At 36.8% G+C, this 25,356-nt stretch overlaps 2 protein-coding genes across 2 annotated transcripts in view; both read left to right on the top strand.

Annotated features, from left to right (window-relative positions):
* Nucleotides 1-210: 210 nt before the first annotated feature.
* qpct (glutaminyl-peptide cyclotransferase) lies at nt 211-9,287 on the top strand. Its single transcript, XM_088433388.1, has 7 exons — nt 211-409; nt 3,296-3,442; nt 4,043-4,321; nt 6,186-6,350; nt 6,973-7,072; nt 7,989-8,105; nt 8,484-9,287. Exons 1-7 carry the CDS (start codon nt 302-304, stop codon nt 8,663-8,665), a joined length of 1,098 nt encoding a protein of 365 aa, XP_088289514.1. The 5' UTR covers nt 211-301; the 3' UTR covers nt 8,666-9,287.
* An 863-nt stretch (nt 9,288-10,150) lies between these two features.
* LOC148413069 (connector enhancer of kinase suppressor of ras 3-like) overlaps nt 10,151-25,356 on the top strand; it is a 46,041-nt gene continuing 30,835 nt past the window's right edge. Inside the window, exon 1 of the mRNA XM_088432609.1 lies at nt 10,151-10,393. Within this exon, the coding sequence (XP_088288735.1) occupies nt 10,342-10,393 (52 nt within the window). The 5' untranslated portion in view covers nt 10,151-10,341. The remainder of the gene's footprint in view (nt 10,394-25,356) is intronic.

Below are 25,356 nucleotides of genomic sequence, written 5' to 3'. Positions count from 1 at the left end.
GTTTTTAAAAAATGACAATATACATACAGAATATGAATATATATATTCAGAATAATTTGAATAAAATAAGACACGTGTGGTTTGAGGATTAAATAGAGTAGAGTACAGTTATCGAAGTTTACATCAGGCAACAATAAGGTAAACAACCCCTATCGGTAAATTCCTCAACGAGTAGTTCCAGGCGCACGCACACGCGCGCGCACGCACGCACACAGCAGATCATTACGAGCGCTCCCTGTCCTTACTGCCTTTCACATGATCTGAAGTGTGCGAGGCAGAGAAAAAGAAATCCGCTGAAAAGATGGCTGTGTGGGGCCGCAGCTCTTCCACAATGCGTTGTTTTGCCACTATTGCCTTCTGGGTACCATTTATTTACTCCGCTTATGGAATTCCATGGACAGACGAAAAGGTAAGCCAATAAATAAACGAATCCTGAGATCATACGGCTATAGCCAAATACATTGAGCGCTTCTGAAAAGTAGTCTTTGTTTTGGTAACAGAATACAATATCGGATCATTCACATTCTAGAAATAAACTTTTTAAAAAATGCTAATTATAACATCTCAACCATCGATGATGTTTGAGGGATTGTTTTTGAGATGTTTAGTTATTCACGTAATAATGCTATTAATGTATTATTCATATTGTTGTTGTCATGTATGATAAAAATGAGAACCAAACAAATCCTCAATGGTGTGTTTAACATTCAAGCAAAACATGGCCTACGTGATTATACTTTAACAATCCTGTTTGTCATGTTCTTGTGGTTTTAGCCTGCATGTAGTTGCTATGGCAGCACTGCCATCATCATTGATCTTCCAATTGCTGGGCTTGGTATTTATAGATCTCAAGTGGACCCCACTTAACCCTTTAAGGGTTCAGTGAGCCCCAGCTCTTTGCAGGAAAATGTCGTAGTGTGAGCAACCACATAATAATGGTGTACATTGCACTGTATGCTACGTTGTAATTTCAAAACCGGAGCAGGACTTTCCAAAGTACAAACTGGTTTTCGGACACGTCAATGAAAGGACATACCTTTGGAGATCAAACTATGAGGAACAATTCTGCTCGTCGCGTCACGTCAAAACATTATGGGCGTGTGCATAGGGTGTTTCACAGCTTTAATTGAGCCAATTAAAGCATGTATTTTATATTGGCAATAGAAAGCACAACAGCTAACAACATTGCTTCTATTCAACATTCAAAATGTTCGTCTTGTTCAGTTTCCATTGGCAATGATTTTGAAAATTCCCACTTTCCAACGTAATCTCTTAAAAAATATTCACATTTTACACATACAACATCCTTATTCATTACCTATGGTACATTTTTTCACTCATTTTGCATTCCAGCTATTAGGAAAAATATATATATAATTTGTGCTGTACTTTAGATATTATGACTGGTAATAAATAGTAGAGAAGGTGAATCAGTTTAAAACAGATGGTTTGTGTTTGGCCTGCTCAGTTTTAAATGTCTGTTTCCAAGACAACCTTGCTTCTGTGCAGCATGAACTTTGAAAGCAATCCCAAGTGAACCACTGCAATCAGAGGATCAATATGTTTTCTTAACCCATGACTGTATTTTAGCACTCACAGAACAAACTTAGACAGTTACCGATGAGCTTTCTTTCTTAGTCAATCGAACACTCAACAGCCATAAGGTACAATGCGATGGGATTGCTGTATTGTTTTAATTAAAACAGCAGAGAAGCTACAGTATTAACTAGGTTTATTGATATCAGTATTATAGCATTATATTGATGAAATTTGATTTAGATAGAAAGGTGTTTCTACTATTTTGGTTACCTTGATATATTCACTGTTCATATGCATCCGCTTAATTGACTTTGTGCTGCATACTTACCATTAGCAGGTGTTTTATGTGCTCGGTCTGTATATGTAGCAGAGTCACATTGAACTTTTTGTTCTAGTGATTATACTCTACTACTCAAATACAAGCATTGAAGGGGTACAGCTAAATGGTCCAAGGATCATTTATCACAGGCAGTGGTGTCACATGCTGTAATAGTGTAGTATTTAAAATGGTATGTCCTTTTCTTTTAAAACAGCAACAAAAATTACAACTAAAATAAAATGTACTTTCTGTATTGAAAAACATTTTAAAATGAATACATGAAGACAACAAAACATGACATGATTTTTTTCCATCCATCCATTCATTTTCTTCAGCCGCGTATCCTCACTAGGTTCGCCAGCTTGCTGGTGCCTATCCCAGCCGTCTTTGGGCTTTAAGCGGGTGACACCCTGGACTTCTTGCCAGCCAATCACCAGCCAATTTCTTTTTTTTTTCTTAAATATAACCACAAAAAAAAAAACACAAGAAGGAAAGAAGAGAATCTAATATGGAGTTTCAGACTTCAATGTATGGCAGTGAGTGTATCTTGTGCGTGTTTTAAGCAGATACAGATTAGCATGTAAACCCAAAAATAAATTAACAATTAATAACAATGGTGAACTTGAGTACATTTACAACATTTACATAGACAAATAAAGCACTTCCTATACTATGCCCTTGTCCTTTAAGGCCACTTTCAACACTTCTGGTAGCATATGTAGCTATCCTAGTCAATTGATAGATGTTGACCAGAATCGAATGAAACAAGCTGATAATGCATTCTAGCACAACAAGTAACAAACAATAGCTATTGCAATGTGCAAGCCACAAGATTAGTAAATTTGATAAACAAATTTACAAATACACCCAGAAGAAATGAATGATTAAAACACTAAGTTATGGAGATGAACATATTGTACATGCCATCTGTGTAGCGTTTGCATGGAGATAAGTCCCGGAAAGGACCCAGGACATGCTGGAGAGACTATGTCTCTTGACTGGTCTGAGAACACCTGGGGATCGATCCAGAGGAGCTGGACAATGGCTTGGATGAGGAAACCTGCTGACCCGAGACCTGGCCCCAGATGATCGGTAGAAAATGGATGGATGGATAGCTGACCTCCTGCATGTGCATTGATTGGGGCGGTTAACTGTGCACTGAAGTGTGCTAATTGAAGGGTGGTTTTAGCCCTTGACAAGGGATTGAGGACAACAAATAGGTAACTCGTGTGCTCGATATGCCCCTGGGTCTAAATATTGAGGACCCCAACACTTTTCATAGGCACTTGGAAACAGGCATCAGTGCAACGACACACTCTTTGGATATTCTTTACCATGTTGTTTTACAAACAATATACAATATTAATCAAGCTAGAAGGAACTGTACACAACTGTAGACACAACGAATCTAAACAAGAACACTCTGCTCTTTTTCAGTTACAGCACCAAGCAGTCACACTCACGCCTAATGAGATCCAGACGGCCCTGTCACACACAGACCTCACACAAATGTGGCAAAGAGACCTAAGGCCATTGCTTGTTACCAGGAATCCAGGTTCTCCTGGCAGCCAGGCAGTGCAACAGGTGAGTTTGACCATCACAACTATGACAAAAATTGAAACATAATCCGAGATCTGGACAATAATGCCTCAAAAACCACTGTAGCGTTTCTTGTGCTGCATTTGACACATGCAATCACAACAAAATTTAAAAAAAAACAAAAAAAAACAATGTACGTACATACTGTGGGTGTACTTACTGGCACTGTGCTGAACAGGTTCTAATTTTATTCACAGCTTTTAAAAATAATTAATCTGAGCAGAGATGGACATTATTTTCAACGCTCAAATTTTTTTTCCGCGCGCGCGTAATTGTGGCACAAATATAACGCCATAAAACCATAGCCTATTGCTAAGCTACTGCAACCAAGCTAAAAATGAATTACAGACCACGATTATGCCATATGTTTATGAGAAAGGGAAGCGTATAAGCTCTTTAAAAAAAAATAATAATAAATAATACATTTAGCTTTGCTTCAAGATAATAAAATACAGTTTGCTGCTGTACACAATGTAAATTTCAGAAATAAAACCTGTTGCTGATATAAAAAAAGAAACCCGATTTTTCATGTGTTGTCTTAATAGTAAAAATACTTATACTGAACCTATTGTTTATGTTTTTCAGCATCTTAAAGCAACCCTGAGTTCCCTAGGAGCAGGCTGGGAAGTAGCGGAGGATGGGTTCACTTCAATGACACCTTACGGGCCATTGCCCTTCACCAACATCATTGCTACCCTTAACCCATCAGCCAAACGCCGCCTGGTCCTGGCCTGTCACTACGACTCGAAGTACTTCCCTAACCATTACGGTCAGGAGTTTTTGGGTGCCACAGATTCTGCTGTGCCCTGCGCTATGATGCTAGAACTGGCACGCGCACTCGACGAAGAGCTGAAAAATCAAAAGGTACTGTATGTGGCTAAACCCTTTCACTACCTGTTCTTTGTTTTCTTTTTTCTTTTTTTTTCCTGAAAAAAAAAAAAACTTATGGCGTGTTTTACTTGTTTATAGGCCTAGGATACTTGGAAAATTAGTTTAAAAATTCTCAATTCCATAGATTAGGGTACAGGCCCTGGGATTTTTGTCCCATGTATATTTAATAATAATAACAACAACAATAACAACAACAACAACAACAATAATAATAATAATAATAATAATAATAATAATAATAATAATAATAATAATAATAATAATATAAATGTGCCAGAGAAGTGAAAAATGATCACGCCTAACATACATAGTAATTAGTGTAATCAACAGTAACACACATATGTAGCACATATTAATATTTTTCCGCGGTACTAGATCATTAATTTACAAGAAATTGTACAACACAAGCTGCCTTATTAACAGTGGGCCCAGCAATGACTTGTTGTGTATGGAAAAGTTGCCAAATGCCACTAGAATATGGAGATAGGTGTCTAATGAAATGCTGGGATGCCATTTCATCTTATTACTACCATTTCTATACCCACAGTCATTTTTTGAAAAATTGTTGGGCGCATTGTCCCAACGGGAGTGAAAGGGATAAGGAGGCCCAAAAAAAATGAATTGTAGGAACAGTTTGGATAAAGGCTCTTTTCTATTCCATCACAATTGCACCCCAGTGCATGAAGAATATCCATAATTACATGATTGACTGATTTAAGGGTGGAAGAATTTAACCTCTTATATGCCATCAGTATGACCTAGTACAAAAAATGTGAGAAATCCCATCTGCTCCTTGAAGAAATGAACCAAAATTTATATGGACATATTGCACACAAAATGTAGACTGGAAGACATATTGTTATAGTTGCACAATATGTCAATGGCATGATTTTGTCAAGTTACAAATTTATAAATTTCGCTTGGGGCAGAATTGTGTGGGGAAAGGAACATTGTACTTGTTTTTTTTTTCTAATACAAATCTAAAAATGTGCAAAAATATTCAGACTCGAGCTCTGGCTGTAATAGGCTGGAATGCAATTGTGAAATTTGCTATGAATGTGGTTGAAATAAAAGAAAATCTGAATCTTTTCCATTCATAAAAACAGTATGCGCACATTTGTGTTTGTCTAGCAAATGAGAAACCATTTACTTCTGTGGTTATAAAACGAAAAAAAGAAAGAAAAGTTCAACTGGTACCAATATTTTTGCAAGCCGCTTTATGCGGTATACAGTAATTCAAAACACGGCTCTAAAGCAGAACACACTTAGCATGCAAGCAGCCTACTCCGTTGCCCTTTGCTTGAGCAGTATGTCTGCCCATTCTATTGAATGGACAGAGACAAGTCCTATGTCAGCCAGAGATCAGCTAAAATACGTGTCTATCGGGTTTAGCCGTCTATCAAAAATGTCCAAAGGGAAGAGAAATTCCATTGAATGCAAATACGTTTACTTTCAGAGTGCATATCCCTGATGACCTTATGAAGCCTGGATCAAAACAAAACACATCCTATTTCGATTGGCACCAAATTATGCTGATTTTTAAAAAGTGCCTTTTTTATCATTAACAATTAAGTATTAGTCAACATTCAGCAGCATTAAAACAAAATCCAATGTCTATAAAATTCGACCCTCTTAGTGAACAAAGACATCAGAGTGAAAAAGTACTATTAAAAATGTACCCTTCCACCTTTCATGCAATCAATGCGTTTATCCTGTAACAAAGCAACATCTACTTTGGGGTTTCCCAGTGCAAAAAGATACAAAATACTTCCGCTAGAGGACAGCAAAGCATTTAGAATCTAAAGTGGTGCTGCAACTAACTGCTGACTTTTTTTAGGCCTCCCTCCCGAACCTGACCTTGCAATTGATTTTCTTCGATGGCGAGGAAGCTCTCCACCACTGGACTCCTCTTGACTCTTTGTATGGCTCTCGTCACTTAGCACAGAAGATGGCATCCACCCCGCATCCTCCAGATACAGATACCAATCAACTGGATGGAATGGTGTGTCTCTTTTCGCCAAATGTTGAACCCTGACCCTCACATGTGCAAATACATACACGCTTGCACACAACACGCTATTCGCAGTGGTATACATATTTAAAGGTTTGTACGAGAACAGTGAGACCAACATGAACCTTTTCACAACTTTTCCCTCCAATAATATGACATATGTTTCAAAAAAAAATTTGACCCAGATAAAAAAGTGGTATACTTTAGACATCTTTCAAGTGGGTATGTGGCACATTCAAACTTGTGTTAAATGTGAGTCAGTCCACGTTCAAATGTTCTTGGAGACTTTTTCTGACATTTTTTTTTTTTCTTGCAGAAGCCTTAAAATTCTACGTTGAATTGCTGATAGTTGTTATTATTGATTAGTTATTGATTTCTTTTTATGTTGGAAGGAATTCTGAAGTATTCAACCTTGATTTTGCTTGACCATGATAGTTTTTCCCCAAAATTAAAGTGTGTGTTTTAGCGTATTTTGCTAAATTTTGAAAACCAAGGTTGAAACATTCGACCATACAGTACTTCCAAATGGAAAGCTTTATCGCTATAACAAAACATCAGTGGTGGTTGAATCGTGTGTGCAATAAGAAATAAACTTATGTTGCTTCTTCTCCAGGATTTGCTTGTGTTGTTGGACCTTATTGGGGCCCCGAGTCCACGCTTTGGTAACCAGTTCCCTGCCACAATGCAATGGCTCTCCTGGTTGCGGAACATAGGTAATTCAAAAGACTGCATTGTTCTGTTTTTGGTCCCTTGTAACATCCAGTAATAAACAATGCAATATATAGTTTAAATTAGTAAGCCACCACACTGGTTCAGCCAGAGACCATTGGAGAAACATTGCTGTTGTCACATCTATCACATCTTTTTTTTTTTTTGCACATAGACACATTTATTAAATAAATACCATATAGATCACAGTATAAACAAATATTTTAATTATTTTGTGGATTAATTGTTGAATCAGATCGAATTGATATTTCTATTTTAAATTGATAGCCTAAAAAAGACACAAAATAAATGAATAGTGTATTGACAATGGTTTTGTCTGTAATATGCCAGAAAATCAGCACATATGTCCACCATTGTTTTACAAAGTAAAAACAAATGTTTACTTTGATTCAACAAGATGACAATTACTTATGGAGGACAACGTCATGATCATATTTATTGGTGAGGAGCTCTGATTACAAACATGTGGACAACTTGAAATTAAAAAGGGTATCTACAGTAAATGATTGTTTGTTAAAACTGTTACATTTCTAAACACACACAAATACATATTCATATACACACACTAAATTGTCTATATATCTGAACTGGAGAGTGAATGATTATTTGTCTGGATATGCCCTGGTTGATTGGTGACTATTCTAGGGTGTAACCTGCCTCTCGCCCAAGGTCACCTATAGACCCGCGCAATTGTGGCACAACTATAATCATAAGAACGATTATGATCATAATCATATTATTCATATTCATCATGTCATAATACTATTATTGTTCAATAAAAGCAGTTGCTTCAGGTCTCTGGAGTTAACACGCAAAAAATGGTCTGCAAAATTATAAAGTTGCTCCTCAAATTAAGTCCCATGACTGTGTACACTGATGCATTTTCCCTTTTATGGCCAGAAAAACGTCTACATTCGTTGAATCACCTTGGAAATCATCCTGACGAGGTGGAATATTTCTGGCCAGATCGACGTGTTGGCGCAATTCAAGATGATCATATACCATTCCTGAACAGAGGTATACACACATGATAGGCTACTCAAATATGTTGGTTTAAACTTTTTGAAACTGAGAGCTACTTATATGGTACTGAGTAAGACGGGCTACCACTTTATGTGAAGACATCGATCATGTTCATGATTTATCACAAAAAATAAAGAACAGCTGTATTAAACATGTAAATCAGGTGCAATATGTAATGTGAATGTAATACATGTATAATTGTTTGTAAAATGCATAGAAAATCACCAATGTTCTGTTACTTGTAAGCTATCTGCAGAACAGTCCTGCAGGCTACTCATGTGATCTTTGGGGGCTACCTGGTGCCCGTGGGCACCACGTTGGTGACCCCTGGCTTAATGTCTTGATTAACCCTCTTCATTTGCTTCTTGTCAGGTGTCCGCATCCTTCATCTAATTCCCTCGACATTCCCTGTTGTGTGGCACACGTTTGATGACAATGAGCAGAACCTGGACCATGTGACCATAGAAAACCTCAACAAGATTTTACAGATCTTTGTCCTTGAGTACCTTCATGCCCGGCCTGTCAGTACCACAAATGAAATGACAAACATGTAATTTTACCATTGAACATGTTTTATAAATTTGTATTAACCTATTATTTGCAATACAATGTTGACATTTTACCTCTGATTACAGAACAAGCGCTTTTTGTTTACAATTGGAGATGTTAACTCACTGTATATACTGTATTGGCTCATGAGTGTGTACCAAATGTAAAATGTGCAACAATTTGTTCTTTTTTTGAGCCCAAATTCAGAACAATTATGATTTTTTTTTTTTTTTTTTTGCGTGAGGATGCCTAATATTGAATATTATCTGTGTATGCAAATGCTGTAATCCATACATTTGACACCCACTCTTAATTTCCTGACCTCTTTTGAAATGTTGGATGACATTTAGAATGATGATGTATTAGTGTGATGTGACAATCTGTTTTGAACAGTTAATCTGTTTAATGTATATCGAGCAAACCATTCATGTGCATTGCAACAACATCATTAGCTCTTCATATCTTATCTATTTAGCCAAATGAATAATATCCAGTTTGCCTACCTTTATTTATTTTGATGATTATTAGTCTTTATGTAATAGACAATGCCAGAAATGTACTTTATGTATTGAGTCAGAAATAAATGTTGCATCACGATAGGGCGTGCATGCAAAACTGTCCTAATAAGTTTCTGAAAATGTCAACAACTGTTAAAGTTTGACGTGCTTTTATTCGGGAGGTAGAAAAAAAATCCGATACTATTGACAAAAGTGTACAAAGTACATTTATCTACAGAAAGTAAAATGTAGTAATAAAAATACAATGGGCAATGTGCAGATTTCTGAAAATAAAGAGCTACATTTTTAAGTTTTAAAAAGAGGAAACAAGTACCACCATAGCCACCAACGCTTGTAATTATATACCAACGTCTGTCTTTCTTTTCACAAATGGGGACGCTTGCCTACCAGCAGAGGGTAGTAGTAAACCTTTTTCACACATTTCTGTCAGTGCTGCGGTTGAGACGATATTATCCTCGTTATTTTTTTGTTCTTAATGTAATGTAAATATCATAGTATCCACTTGGTCAGTGTTGCAACGTAAGCTGCATCAAGTACATTATATGTTGATAAACACACGTATTTAACACTACTTGCGTTGAATAAGATTTCTCAGAAAGTTCGTTAAAATTATGCAAGCATTAGCGTGTTTTATAATGAATTGCATGCATTGTGAAATTGAATATAAAAAAAAGATCAAGTTGAGCAAACCTGTTTTAAATAAGACCGGTGAATGAATACTTTGCAAACGTCACTACGAAGTGTTTGGTGTTCCTCGGAAACTCAAAAGCAACCGATTTCAAACACATCAAATAAACTGACTAGTTTTATGGTCAACGCTACATATTGCATGAGTGTGGTATATTCAGTTGAATAATCAATATTACAGTGGTTATACAAATGAAAGGCTCTAACAACTGCTCCTGGGTCACGGTGTTGTTAACATTTTTACTACATGTCCGTGAAGGCAGCGCCGGTCACACACGCTCGGGAGAACTTGTAATGTGGGGGATTTCAATCCTGCTCCTATTCGTCTCGTGCGACTTGTTTGTAATATTAAGACGCACAGCCTGAACGAAACAACACAAATCCATCTTAAGGATGTGACAGCCAAACGGACACTCAACTCTTCCTCAAACAGGGTCGCCAAAATATTTTGTATCTTCTTCTCAACTGAAGAAGTCATGGACCCGATCACGAAGTGGACGCCTAAGCAAGTTGTAGACTGGATGAAAGGTAACCCCGATACACTTTTGCTTTGTTATATTGCGCATAATACTAGATATTAGTAAGAAAGTTGCCAAACGTTGAGTTTACGTGTCAAAACCGACGATAATCGCAGCGAGTTTCGTAGAAACTGTGACAACAGCACCCAACAATGCCAGTGCATAGCACTTGTCAATCAAGTTCAATGAAGCACTTGCAGGCAGCTGTATTTTCTCCTACAAACATTAGTAAAAAAATACTTTTTGTTACTATTTATGCTCTTTCTTTTGGAGTAGCTGCAAGTTTGCTGGAGCCTATAAACAAACGTGCTGACTATCTCAACTTGCGGGCAATACAGTGGGCACCCTGTCATTTGCAACCCTCAATTTAACTTAGAAAACACAAATGTTCGGGCATTGCTTATTTATCTTCAAGTCACTTTGAAATCACAGTTTTGACGTTTAAAATCAGTGTAAACAAATTCTTGGAACACCTTAAGAAGTCTTCCGCTTCTTAGACCAAGGGTGTTCAAGCTGTGGTCCAGAGGTCATTTGCGGGCCGCCATTCATTTTCACCTGCCCAATAAATGCCACTACTAAAAATAAATTGGTTTGTATACAGAGGATATGCAAGTGTAATTGATTAATCAGTAACCAAACGATAAGCAAATTCATTTTGAATTATTTTTTATCATCATCCGATTAGCTATCTAATATTGTCCTAATCCTCATAATTTTAGGTTTCAAATGGAAAACACAGATCTATTTAGTCCTCCATTAAAGCAGACTATAATTGTTCATTTTAATTTACTTCGGAGAGCAGTGATGAATATTTTAGTCATTTTTTTTTAACAATTTACTGACCAAAAACAATAAAAGAATCAGAAAAACAAATCCTGTAGTGTATAATCCGCACCATCATTCACCATCCTGTTTTAAAATGAAGGGATCAAATTTAAAACATTTCTTTAAACGGCCCAATAATCAACCAAAGAGACAGATTAATTCACTTTCAAAAATATTGTTACTTGATGACCTTTTTTAGATATGCTGATACAGATAAAATTCTTGTGACAAACATAATACCAAAATTGACTGGTGAATAAATTTTGAAAACAAAAAAAACAAAAACGTTTTTTACATTTTATGCTGCGTCAAGGACTGTTTAAAATACATATCACATTAATCCCCAAGTAACTATTTTAAAAATGGCTGCAGTTTGCTCATATCTTGGTTCTGGATATGGAGAATGAATTCATTGGCCAGATGATCAACCTAAAATGTTGAAAATGTTTTAATTGCTAACTTTAAATAATAAATAATCTGCTGTGTAGCAAAAATAACTAGAATTAAAATGTGAAAAGGTCTGTATATGGTTGTCTTAGACATACATTTAGAGGATCATACCATCTACAGATTACTCCCTCTATCTGGAACTAGTCACTGGTGAATGTGAGAGATGTCAAATGGTATGTGAGGTATGGGTGGAAAATATGCACTGCTCCCATTGATAGTGTGTACTAAATGACCCATAAGACTTGTAAGGAAAATAATTTTTGTTTAGAGTTCAAATGACCCTAGCACTCAATCTTAAATAGTTTTAATTTCAAAGACCATGTGACACATTGCTGATTGTGCTCTGCTTGAAGCTGGTCTGCATCCATGGTTAGTAGCTCAAAAGGATTGTGGAGGGGGTTAGTTTCAGTAAAAAAAATAAAAAAAAAAGCCAGGACAAGCATGCATTGGGGGATTAGTTGACACAGGCCTCATTGCTGCCAGTGTTGCTGAAAATCGGAATCAGCGGTTGTCTTTATTGGCCTTAACTACAGGATTTTCAGGCCATGACAAATCAGGTTTGATAAGGTGAGCAGTCTACAAAAGAATATTATTTAACCTTAACATACACAAACCCAGGATACTGAGCAAATCAACATCAAGATGGTCAGGTTTGTTTGCAAGATGAGCAGCTAGCCATCCGATAATTGTCATGGTTAGATCGAGAAAAGGGATGTTTCCTGTTTTGGTGTTTAAAAAAATGCATAATTATCCTTAGCATAGTGATATTCTTAATTGCGTCTAGATTTTTGGATTTTAAAGGCATCAGAAATTACTACTGTGCAGTCATATACTATAGAAGCACAATAGAATTTTGATCAGATACAGTGTTAAAGAAAAAGTCATATTATTGAGGTGGCGATTTATGGGCTGAAATATGTGCTGCTATAAACTGAATCAGAAAAAAAATGTTAATATAAATTTATATATGAATTTGACCCTTTAACTTTAATAATTTTATCTTAAAATTGAATTTAAATACATAAATTAAATTTGTACAATTTTCGGCAGTCGATCGCAGAACACAGAGCTCTTCTTTATCCAATCAGCCCCTTTGTTTTAGTGCATATGACAGACACTGTCTGTAAAAATGTTATGTTCTCGGTAGCGCTTAACCTTTGTAACTCCTTCATGAACCTTTGTGGTGTATATATACTGTATATATTATGAAGGAAGACAACATTATGTCATTGAAGTGACAAAAACACCATTAGGGTTTGTTCATTTACAGAAGGGTTGACTGGAAAGTTATGTTATTTACACATGAAAATTTCACAAAGACAACCTTGTCTTGACAATCATTGTTCACACACTGCCAAATGACGTTTGAAAATGAAAACGCATTTCATGTATGGTGGACCAACACGTTGGCGCACTATACATTGAATGTAAAGATTTGGAATGAAAGACTTGAAATGCAGCTCTGCTGGCCAATTTAGCGCTGTGATTAACACATAGTTGGAGAAGCATAAAACACCATTATCATTCTGGGTTCCTTTTGAGTACAGAATTAAGCTGAAGCCTTTTTACTTGGATTGTTTGTTTTCACTCTTTGCATAAAACTGTATCACTTGTGTTTGCTTTTTTTTTTACTGGCTCTGATACATCAAACAAACTTGAGTTGCAGCTTCCATGTGAGAAGTAAAATTTAACTCACAGGATCATTGTATACATTTGCTCTCCTTTGCCTCAGGTTGTTTTTCTCAGAGGGACAGGGAAGTTCTTTGTGTATTGAAGCAGTTGTTAATCACTTGCATTGTTGGAGGAGATCAAGCAGTGGCTGGTGGATGTTTATTGCCAGTGAAAGGGCAATTGCTTCTTTTAATATAAACACTGTCCACTTTTGTCTCGGGGACTCGTGATGCCCTAAAGCGTGTTGTGTGATCAGTGTGCCAAGTGTCACATGTGACCCATCAGAAAGTGTTTTTTTGTTGTTGTTGTTGTTTTTTTTTTTTAATAAAGCCATCATAAATAGTGTGGCAATATGTGGTTGTAAAAATCTCCACATATAGTAGTAGTGAGTGTGCATAGGCGAAGCTTCAGCTGTGAGGGATTGGCACCAAACATTGGTTACAAAGCTGTTGAATAATTTCTCATTAATGTAGCTTCTTTTACATCCCCCTGTTTTTTTTTTCTATTTTTATTATTGCAAGTAAACCAGCCAAATTTTGACAAGGCATTCTAAACATGCAAACCTGCACAACTACAGTCTGACGGCTGCCCTTTAAACCACTAGTTTAACAAGCTTACTCTCAACTGTGCTTGAACATGTGACTAAGTATCAGGATGAACTGGAAGTTCTCCAGGGTCTGCTATGCATAAAGACTGCCTTTTTTTTTTTAATCATAGCTGAATTGGGCGTAAGTAAATCATTAAAATGCCTACTTTGATCTCATGCCTCCATCCAGTAAACCCAATGACCTAATATCTACACCATCTGACTAGACTGGTTTGACTTGAGGCGCTGATACTAACGTTGTGTATGACTGTGAAATATGGGTTTATACAGTACACATAAAGGAATTTGCATCCAACGTTAGCAAAGGTGTGGATATCTCTTTCCTGTTTTTCAACTAACATCAATGTGCTAAAGAGGTAATTATCATTGAAGTGACAAAAAGATGGCAAGTATAATTTACTCCTGGGATGGTTTGTGCTGTGAAAAACGACAGAATGTGTTTGCAGTCGACACTTTTGAAGCGGCCTAAATGATGGCAACCTGCAGAAGAATTAAAAAAAAAAAAAGATACTAGAGAATGAGTAATGGTTAGGGTTAGGATGTGACACAAATCCCACGAGACTAGATTGAATCCATGAGAAAATTTTTCAGTTTTAATTAGATGTGTTCAATCAGAAATAATTAATGTACAGTATATGTTTATTGGTGAGCAAAAGCCGCTTTGCTCACTCACTGAAGGTTTGTTTTGATTTTATTTACATAATATTTATTTTAATTTAGCAAGGTAAATGTTTGGTATTGTAACAAAGGCTGTGTTATACTGTACATTTTGTTTAAAAATAATTTTTAATTATGTATTTTAATGTTGTAATTTCAATACCGTTATACTGTGATAGTGATATTTTTGCTATCAGAATCTGATAATAATCATAATCAATATTGATAATTTGGCGATTTTACAACTTAAAATTAGTCAACCCCTACATACTCTACTTGCACTTCGACACTTGTAAATTCACATATTTGCTGATTTATTTGGGGGTATTTTAGGTTTTTCTCTTTTTTTTTTTTCCTATGGCCACCATGTAATGAATCTTGCTTGACATTTTCTGAAGATTTACAGTACTGGGTTGTTTGTTAAAAAAAAAAGTGTGTATTTGAATATCATGAGGCCACTCAGAATGTAATGGACTGTCAATACTGACAAGTCATGTTTTCAGTTTCACCAACGTTTGCAAACTGTTGACTTGCCTTATTAATACAAAGGTAGAAGGACTATTACCGTATTTTCTTCATTATAAGGCGCACCGGATTATAAGGCGCACCCTGAATTAATGACATAATTTAAAACTTTTTCAATCACAATATAGTAATACTCAAAGTAATAACAATAATATCTCAAATAATAACTCGAAACTCTCAATAACATAATAACTCAATGTCAATATGACCTACCTTGTTCAACTGTAAACACACAAAAGAAACAGGTAAAGCTTATTTTATCGGTTCATTCCTCATCTACGAATCCCAATCTCAATATTCATCCATATATAAAGCGCACAGGATTATAAGGCACACCATCAGCTTTAAAAAAAAAAAAAAAAAAAGGTTTTTAGGTGCTCCTTTTGGTGCGGAAAATACGGTACTTTATTCTTTTGACGCCTTTAAAACCCATTGTTCTTAATGAATTTCCAGTCACCAAGCCCATCAGCTCTTACAATCAACCTGTTGTTCCATTGATGGGCAGATACCTGTGTTTCTTTTCTATTGAAAAGGGTCTTTAGAGTTTAGGGGAAGTGCTGTAAGAGGATTCCCCCTGGGGAGAGGTGACCGAGAGCGATTGCCTTCGTTACATCTAAGCCTGTTTCTCACACTGCTTGGTGTTCCAACCTTACAACCTCAGGATTTCCACTAATATGGGAAGAAAACCATTAATGCTATTGTTCCAATCCAGTTTACGTCATCAACAGAATGGACTTTTCTTCAGTGGCTAAAGATGCTATTCACATACTAAAGTAATTGAACCCAGTTTGGTGTGGGGTACACAAACTGCTGGCGACTATCTGAAGCACCTGCATACAAGAATGCTTCATCAGTAAAATAATACATTTGCATTCACGTCCAACAGACATAGCGTTTCCTGGTATCCCTGTCAACCGTCCTTCGATCAGTTTGCCTTTCATTCAAATGTAAACTGTGGATTACAAATCTCATAGATGATCTCTGCTTAGTGAGACCTGCAAGCTATTTGGCTGTGGTCAGCCCTAAGAGCATTGGCCTGTGAAGTGCTCTGCTTAAGCCTTAGGTGGCACAACTGGTGCAAGTGCAAATACGGGTGACATGCTGAGTGAGCTCTTGTGCAAGGAAGTCAAGCGTGGGCATCAGACCGTTCACCCTTTTCTTTGTCTGCCAGTCCTGTGATTGAAGTTGTTCCAATATATTGAAATATCTCAGACACCTAGTAAAACAAATGTGTCCTTGAATAGTGATGAGCCTTTGGTATGCCTGTGTCAGTATTGCAATCAAAACAGCGTTAGTGCAGTTACGCTTAAATGACCTTGGAATGCAGTCATTTTCTGCTCCGAGGATATGCAGTCAAAACAAGTAAGATGTGTTTGCTCTCGTTTTGGAGCTACAAGTTGCCTTTATAAACGTTGATGTCCACTCACGGACCAAATACTTTTTTTTCCTCAACAAGATCCCATCATGATTTTGTGGTATAATCAAGTCAAACTACTTGTGGGCATCTTTGCGAAACCGCAGTTATCTTTAGTTGGGCACTGGGTGAATATCATAACACTGCTTGTTTAGAACATGTCAAGACATGCCTGCTTTTTTCCAGTTCTCCGCTCCAACTGGACGAATTATGTTATTTGCACAGTTTCTAAATGGTCCTGTGCATATAACATACAATTTAATGTTTTCCATTGATTTACAGAGGAACTATTTCCGATCCGTTTTAACCAAATGTTGGGAACATGCTTTAGCTCTTTGCAGGCTCCCATTGCTTCCCGATGATCATACTTCATGTATACTGTATGTGCTGACTGATCTTGTCTTTTATTGTACGACTGACGGTCCATTGATTTTTGGCTTTAGACTTACAAATATCATGGCTCCCAATGCTTCAATCGGCATATGTTGCTTTGAACAAGATACACCAAACATACTGCAAATAGGGATGTGCTCATATTAGATTCTGATGGTATTATAACTTTGAGCAAAAATATCATGATGTCACAGTATCATGGTATTACTTTTACAGCTCTATGTATATAACCCTTTAATACAATCTAATTTTGTTTAGTAAAATTAATGAATAAGAAATAAATGCATTACTATTCTTCTTGTTTCTTTATTACTCTTATCAAGTCACAGTGCCCTATAACTGGTAAGCTTTTTTTTTTTTTTTTAAGTAATATAAATATAAGACACAGTTGTTCCCCAAAATGAAAGATTACATTTTTTTTTCGACAACATTTGAAGAAGATTGCATCTGTCACCCACATTATCAGAGTTATTATGTACGGGTGTACATTTATGATAAAAAAAAAAGAGCACTTAGGTTTGCCTTTTTTAAAGTCGTCTTTTGAGTCGTTTTGTAAGAACCCCAAAATATTTTTGATGGTTGTTAAATCATGTAAAAACCTACAGTTTTCAGCAGTCCCATGTGTGCCACTTCTACAGATAAATTGGTTTATATAGTGAAAGTGGAAGGCTTAATTGGTTAATCGACAACTAACTGATAAGAAATTTAACAGATGATTATTTTTGATAATGGATTAATCATTTAGTTGCCGAAAATTGTCCAAATACTCTGAATTTCAGCCTTTCAGTAATAGATATTCTTTGAATTTTGTCGCCCTCTATAAAAGAGGCAGATGACCATTTTGCTAAATCAAAATGTTTATGAACACCAGATTTTACTTAGAAAAGCAATGCTCAATATTTTAACCAATTTTGTGACGTGTTACGACTGACCACACCAATAATGAATCATGAAAACGTTTTGTTGATTTTCTGCCATCCTTTTAGAAAGTCCTGTTTTTAAAAGAATGCATGGAAATTAAGAAATATTTTAAAAAATCGAATTAATCAATGATGTACAAAGTTGTTAGTTGCAGGCCTATTTTCTGTTTATCAACCACTTCAATCGTAATGCCAGAATGATCATGAAACGTAGCATAGCCTAATCATTTCAAGCTTTGCTGCCTGTTTTCATGACTCATATCGCAGGTAGCTGTTCTTTTGTTTGGTACAGACACTCGGGCAAAGCCTCCCACCTGCCCTTCACCCGCGCACAGCTTGTTTTAACTGCTTTCAGTCAACATTGCGTTTATCATGTACAAAACATGAACCTGATTGGCCCTTTCTTTAAGTGTCATAGCTGAAGGGGAAACAGACAGCAGGTGCTAGCAAGAGTACAAACACACATCACCTGGAAAAAAGGGGGCAGTCTTCGGATATGTTTTTATGGAGAGGGATTTAATTGTATGCATATGGCTTTGTTGTCTTTAATTAGAATGAGTGGTGACATGCCACAGTGCAACAGTGTTGTGTTTTTGTGTGTGCTTGCGGATCCCCATCCTGTCCTGCGGGTAACAAGTCACTCGCCCTAAGATTTCCCAGATGATGACTCACCCATGCTTCAGAGTAGAGAAAGCAGAAAAATATGCTCACATTCACCGCCTTTACGTTCTGCCAATGGCAAACAAAATGAGTCGGAGATACCCCTTCTTTTCTGTGGTGCACAATTGGTAGGCAGATATTATTTTGATAGTAAATTAGTCTGTACTGTCATCATTATGCCGGGCCACCCTCATGATGTTTCTAATGTTTGTACCACACACACCCTCCAGTGTGTCCTTAGCTGGATTCATACTGCATGGTTCTTTTTTGTTTCCAAAGCGTATAATTTGGATACCTGTCACAGTAGCGAGAGAAGAAACCATGCACAGCATCGGCTATCTAGAGCTTGAAACCAGGAGTCTTCCAAATGTGATTAAAAGTATAAAATATAGCGTATCAGTCAATGCAATTGCATTGTTAACAGATTGCCTTGAGTGTTTGTTCAATATAAATAATTGTGTGTGTGTGTATTAAATATGAATTGGATGTTGAGACTCATGTTGTAAATTCTATCCTAGAATGTTTTTCTTACATGCATTTTTATAGTTTGTTTGAATTGAAATCTAGTTTTTTAACATCCTTGTTGCATTTGGAAAACGCTTGCAAAGAAGGTCAGTGTGAAAGAATCTCTAACGGAATATGCCTTCCTCGTGTCCTAAAACATTTATTGCGGTATAATTACATGTGGCTTACTAAGTGATTAGACCATTGACTAAATAGACAGGTCTTTTACTTTAGCACATGTGCATTTAGCAGCTGCGTTTGACAGCAACACGTCTTCACCACACAGGCAAGGATGCGCTTGAGTTGCGCCTTTTAAAGTGTATTCAGCTGTTTGGTGTTGTGTTGTAGCAAGTGACCAGAAAATGGGTCACTTTATCAAGAAACAGCAGGCTTGCACAGTTTTATGTCTGTGCCACTTAATTCGATTATTACTTGCTTTTCTGTACAGCAAATAATAGACAATATTTCTTTTTCAGTGTCTTGTGACCACTTACTTCTGACATCTATTAAGTCCTCCTCGGCAGTACTTAGCTCTAATTAGCGGAAAATTCATGCATCAGCAAAACTTCGTGTGTCAGAAACAAAGGTTTATGTCTTTATGTCATTGTGTGAAATTACAAATTAAATATCAAACGTAGGACTGAAAGGAGTACTCGAGTAATTAAAGTACCTCAATTTAAAGAAAAAAAAATGGGTTCTTGCCTCGGATCCCTGCTTATTAGTGTACAGAAAAAAAGGTCAAGTCAGTAACAGCAACAGTTGTTAATGCTCTGCATGTCAGTAAAACACACAGAAAATGTGATTAGAAGACCAACTGCAAATAAACCTTACTTTACCTAAGAATGTATTGGTCCTGAATTACTTGGAAGACTTTTATTTTGAAGGGTTCTTGGCAGTATATCAATATGTGGGAGAAAAAGTATTAAACAGATTAAGATTAAGATTTTTTTCTGGAAAAAAAAAAGGAGAATACTGGATTAACTAAGCACACTAACCCTCGTTGATATGCTTCTACCCTGGCAAGTCTTGTGAACTTTAACCTGCTCTTGTCCCATCAGTCATCATCAATCAAGTTAGCGAGTCGCCTCAGCTGCTTTTGTCACTTGGGAAACCCACTTTGGATACATCAGCACCAATTTGTAGTTGTCGGTTTTATTTTCCCTCTGGGATACAGGAGATGAAACACTCCCTGTTGGCAGTGAGTGCAAGAAGTTATTAAAATTTATTCACTGATGAACATTTTGAAGTTCTTATACTTCAAAACATGTAATCAAAATGATTAGAATCATTAAATATATAGTGTCAGATTTTTACACACTTAGTTGTAGAACCAACACCAAGCAAAAGAGCCCCGTTTTATGATTCTTTTTGCCAGTTCCCTATTGGACGGACCAGCCCAGTGTTTATACAGGCTTTGTTATTTTGTTAAGTCATGCATAAGAAGATAGCTTTGCAGTTGCAGGGACAAGCTTTTTCTTTCTAATTACAGCACCGCCTGGTCCAGCCAGAGTCCATTGTGCCGGAGCGCTTGAATTCCCACAATGGAGCTGCTCAGTGGGGAACAATGAGTCAAATTCCTGACCATTCCCTGCAGGTTCAGAGGACTGGCTGACAAATAAAAACAGCAGAGTTACAGTGGCTTTGCCATTGTACACCCAGTCATGTTCCCACTGGCCACCTCAGTTGGGGATATTGCTGCATGTTTGTTTGTCTGCATTAGAGAGCGGCTACAGCTCCCAGTGGGAGCAAAGGGAGTGGTGAAAGATGGGAGAGATTTGGTGCAGGGCGCTTACCTTGTTTTTTGTTTATGAAGTGAAGGCTGTTTATGCTTTTGTGAGTGCAAAATGCATTCCCCCAAGGCCCATGTTTTACATCACAGACTAATAAAATATGTTACAAAAATTATGGATGCTGAAATAAAATCTTGTTTTTAGTTCAAATCAAAATTGATATACTGTACTCAGAGGAAGCCTTAACATATTCTGAAGTAAGGATTGCAACAGGTGAATATACTTCTTTCCATCTTATGGGTGATTATTTAAAGGAATATTTTGCTTATTTTGCCATTTTCAATAGTAGACAGTTTTTTTTTGTCTACATCATTTTGAATACACAACTCAATGCCTTTAAAAACACATTTTGCCAGTTGCTGTCTCCAGAAAATGTCACATGTGCTCAAGACTTTTTATGTTCTCTTGTTTTCTGTGACATTTGCAAGCTGATCTCTACTTAATGGTTACCTGAACACTGAGTACAAGTGAGGTCATTTTTAGTCAATAGCAAGTGAAAAAGCGTTTTTAAAGGTATTTATTGTATACGAAAAAACAATTTACTATCATCAACCATTGACAAAGCATTACACGTTTACAGCTGTAAGTGGACAAATAAGATCTTTTTAATTGTTCTACCTGCCTTTTTATATGTTGCTGGCAAAGTTAGATGAATGAACCACGATGGTTTTCTTATCTACTCGGTCGGGTGTGTAAACATGCTTGTAAATGGGGTAATAGAGTTTTTGTGTGTACCTTGTTTTCCACTCCAAGCTCAGCGACGATAGACCGAGATGACTGACCATGCCTAGCACAAGCAGTCTACAACATGGAGTTGATTCTGCAGTTTAGTTTAGTCTATGCTGATGTGAAATATTGCCATTATGACAACAATACAACAGTGTCAGAAATTGGCAACTCAATGGTAATTAAAAAAAAAATATATATATATTTTTGGCAAGGAAGAGAGGTCGTTTCCAGTGTATATGGATACATATATGGGTTCGACGTGCAATATGGCCGTGTACTTCATTCGTGCTTTAAAGTGTGAACGGCTATTCCTCGGTGGGGAGTTTGTTGGATGACGCACTCTTGATTCCCTTGTAAAGCTTGACATGTTACATGCTCGATTGGGTGCCTCTGATTTAGTTGCCAAAATAAGTTTGTTGTGCACAAACGTTGCAGCAGTAATTGCTCCACGTCTACAAATCCAAACGACTACAAACCACTTATGGTGCCACGTTGGTCAAAAACAAAAATAAAGTGTTTGCTTTATGTTATCTCAGAGTATACTGCTGTTCCACTTGCATGGTACAGACTGGAGTGTTTGTGCCCAATGCATTTTCCAAACTACCTACTATTTTGCCACAATTATCTGGGCGTGAAGCCACTTCTCTACAACCTGTAGAAGACAAAAATAATTGTTAAGTTAATTCAATAAGCTGCTAGCTTTCAAGGTGTTGTGTTTGTTTTCTTCAGATGAGTTTCTGAGTCTAGTTTTCCAACTTGTGGTTACATTAGATTATTACGATCCACTTTCCACTTCCATGTCTTGTCAGCTTCTGGGTCTAAACTCTGTTCCTCACATGACGTGACACTTAAGCAAACTTAAGGTTGTCGCACAAAAACAGAAAGCACCGTAAAAAAGAAAGCAAATGGTTGCAATGAAATGATAACACCAGCAAATCCTCAGAGAAAACTATGTTTAAATCGAACTTATTAAAGCTCAATACATTTATTGAGAGACTGCACTTAGCCATCAATCGAACCGAACATTGGGGAGCTGTAAACATGGGCCCAGCTGTTTATCACCGTGATTGTATTTGACATTGGTGGTGTGTGTTTATGTCTCTGCTGTGGAGTTACACCCTCCCGCTTTGGTCTGAGGACGTTTGCCAAGTGGTTCACAGAGGCCGTAAACCTCTGTCAATGCTCTTTCATCATGCACAACGTTTGAAAAGCTTTCACACAGGCACTGCATTCCCCTCCGAGTTCACAGCATTTTGACACTTTACTAGTAGCTCTAATTGAATCAGGGTGACAAATGTACAGGTACCAATTTTGTCATTTTATTTTCTCATACAGACTGATTTGCGTAGCCTTGGTGTGGTTTTCTTCCTGAGGGCTGAAAAACAAAGTACAATGTGAACCATAAGTCTTATCGTTTGCTGACTTTCCTTGTGGCATTTCTCCTGATAGTAGACGGAAATGTGACATAATTCCCAGTGGCCTCGCTAACCCGAGATTTGTTTCCATTTACTCCCTAGTGGCTGGCTTAGTGTTTACATGTAGCTTGACTTTGTCTTCTTTTTCTTGGCTTGCTCAGTTAGTTATTCTTGCTGGTCTTGCGTTTAACATAGTGTTTTTCCTTGCAGCTTGCCATTCAGAGGTTAAGCCCAAACTTCCTTAATGTGGTGTTCAGGAATTTGCATGCCAAGGAATGAGAAACATCTCATGAGCCTAACTGGATTTGGCTTGTGTGCAGACTTAATGGTTAACAAGCCACGATTGCTTCTCTTTTGATTCAGCTGAGATGACTTGAGCTCTGGCTCAGACCATAACAAACCAATTTATGAGACCACCTGTCATAACGCATCAGGAATTGCTTCAATGCCGACTTTCAAGTTCTGTGATGTTTCAAGTTTTCATTTTCATCGGTCATGAGAATTTTTAAACTGAATTTACTTTTCAAGAAATAATCAAGCATGACATTCAATCAATGAAATTTTCAATACTTAAATGGGGCAGCTGTGGTTTAAAATATACCAATAGATTGTATTAGTTTGTAGAGATTTGTTGTCATATGTATAGCAAGAAGGTGGTCTCATAATTTTTTTCAGACTCACTATACCTATTTAATTAGGATTCTCTAGTTTTTAACAAATGTACATACAGTATTTTAGCTGTCATTTAAGTATACTTAGCTAACCTAGACATTTGTAACAGTAAAAAAAAGTTAAGAATTTGTCTAACTAAATTATTATTCATAAATAATACCTTTAAAAACACATTTTTCTGCATACTGTCAACTGAAAATTTCAAATGTGCTCTTGACTCAGGTAAATACCATTTATCCCTCATCATTTTTCTTTGTTTGGTTCATGTGATAATCAGAAGCTGCGCTGTAATTGGTCGTTACTTGGGATGGGCGAGTACCATCAGTACTGATTCCTGATGTATTGGTATGGAGCCTAATTTCAAGGCATCCGTACTTGCAATTACAGATGATAGTAGGATCAGCTGCTCTCTCAGAGCAGTTTTACAATCATAAAATAGAAATGACAAATTAGAAGAATTGAAAATTGGTATTAATGTCATTACATTTCAAGGAAAAATGCTATATTGGAATTTATTTGTCTTTTATTTAAATTGTGTAATTGTTTACTTGGGCTGAATATTGTATATCAAAAGTATTAATGGTATCGTATTGGCATCAATTACTACTCAAGAATTGAATACTCGCACTAGTATCGGTCTGAAAAAAGTGGTATCAAACATACCTTGTCGTAATTTTTAGTTAACTAAAAGTGAAGATTTTAATTATTCATGAAAAAAGATTTTATCTAAATAAAATCAATAGACCAATTCTGAAGTCTCCGTTGCTGAAAATGGCTGAAACGGTTTAGTGTCAACTTCAATCCATTTTTTCTATGTATTTATTTCCAATGCCATTTTATGTCAATAGGTGTCTACCTAGCAATTTGAATTATTGAGCGTTTAATTTAATAATAAATAACCTTTCAACGATTAACATTCTTGTCATGTTTTTCACTTTGATACCAACATTCATGACCCACCCCGAGTGGTAATGAGATATAAAATGTAATTTGCCCGTTGTAAAAATATCTTCATGACGAGAAGGCGCTCCTAGTTCGTTGTCTGTCGTAAATTCATAGTCTACATTTTATAAGGCCCCACTGATCTGCTGCTGTTTTATGTTCTTAGAAGAAAAAGTCAAGTTCCTCGTGACTTGAATTTCAAGTTGAGTTAGTGCTGCTAAATCCTGCCTTGTACTGAGGAATATTTGCGTGTGTATGTGGTGAGGTTGGCCTGAGTTGGGACTGAGGGTATCACACAGCTGACGGGTCTTTTTGAGAAGCAGGGCACGGTGCCATGCATCTGCAGCTGCCCCCTCTCTGTACGCTCTTTCATTGGAAGAAAGATGGCGTTCTACAAAGCACAAACACATACGCACACACGTTAAAGATTAATGAGTAAAAAGTTGCATGTGCACGGTCTGTGTTTTCATTTCTTTTCATAATGTACATAGCTTATGTTAGGCTACCGGATGCAAATATTTTAGTTAAAATGATTTAGCGATGTTTGATCTATCCATACCAGGCTTGTTTGCATGGCCGTTCAGTGTCCATTATTTAAACTCACCAAAAGGCGGGTAGCACACACAAGCACACATGTATACTTACGCACACACACACTCTCTTGCACAAATATAGCCATCCATTGTTTAACCAGCCTAACTGACTTAGCGGTCTCAACTGTTGCTCTGTTTGTAGTGTGTTTATCTTGCAGTTATCTGTCCCACCTGTTACTCCTCTGCTCTCTTTTTAAATTCTCACA

Source organism: Hippichthys cyanospilos, chromosome 14 (assembly GCF_059441005.1).
Source record: "Hippichthys cyanospilos isolate Australia breed blue-spotted pipefish chromosome 14, RoL_Hcya_1.0, whole genome shotgun sequence".
Lineage (NCBI taxonomy): Eukaryota > Metazoa > Chordata > Actinopteri > Syngnathiformes > Syngnathidae > Hippichthys > Hippichthys cyanospilos.
Note: the sequence above shows the minus strand (reverse complement) of the source record. Positions and strands in the feature narration are given on the sequence as shown.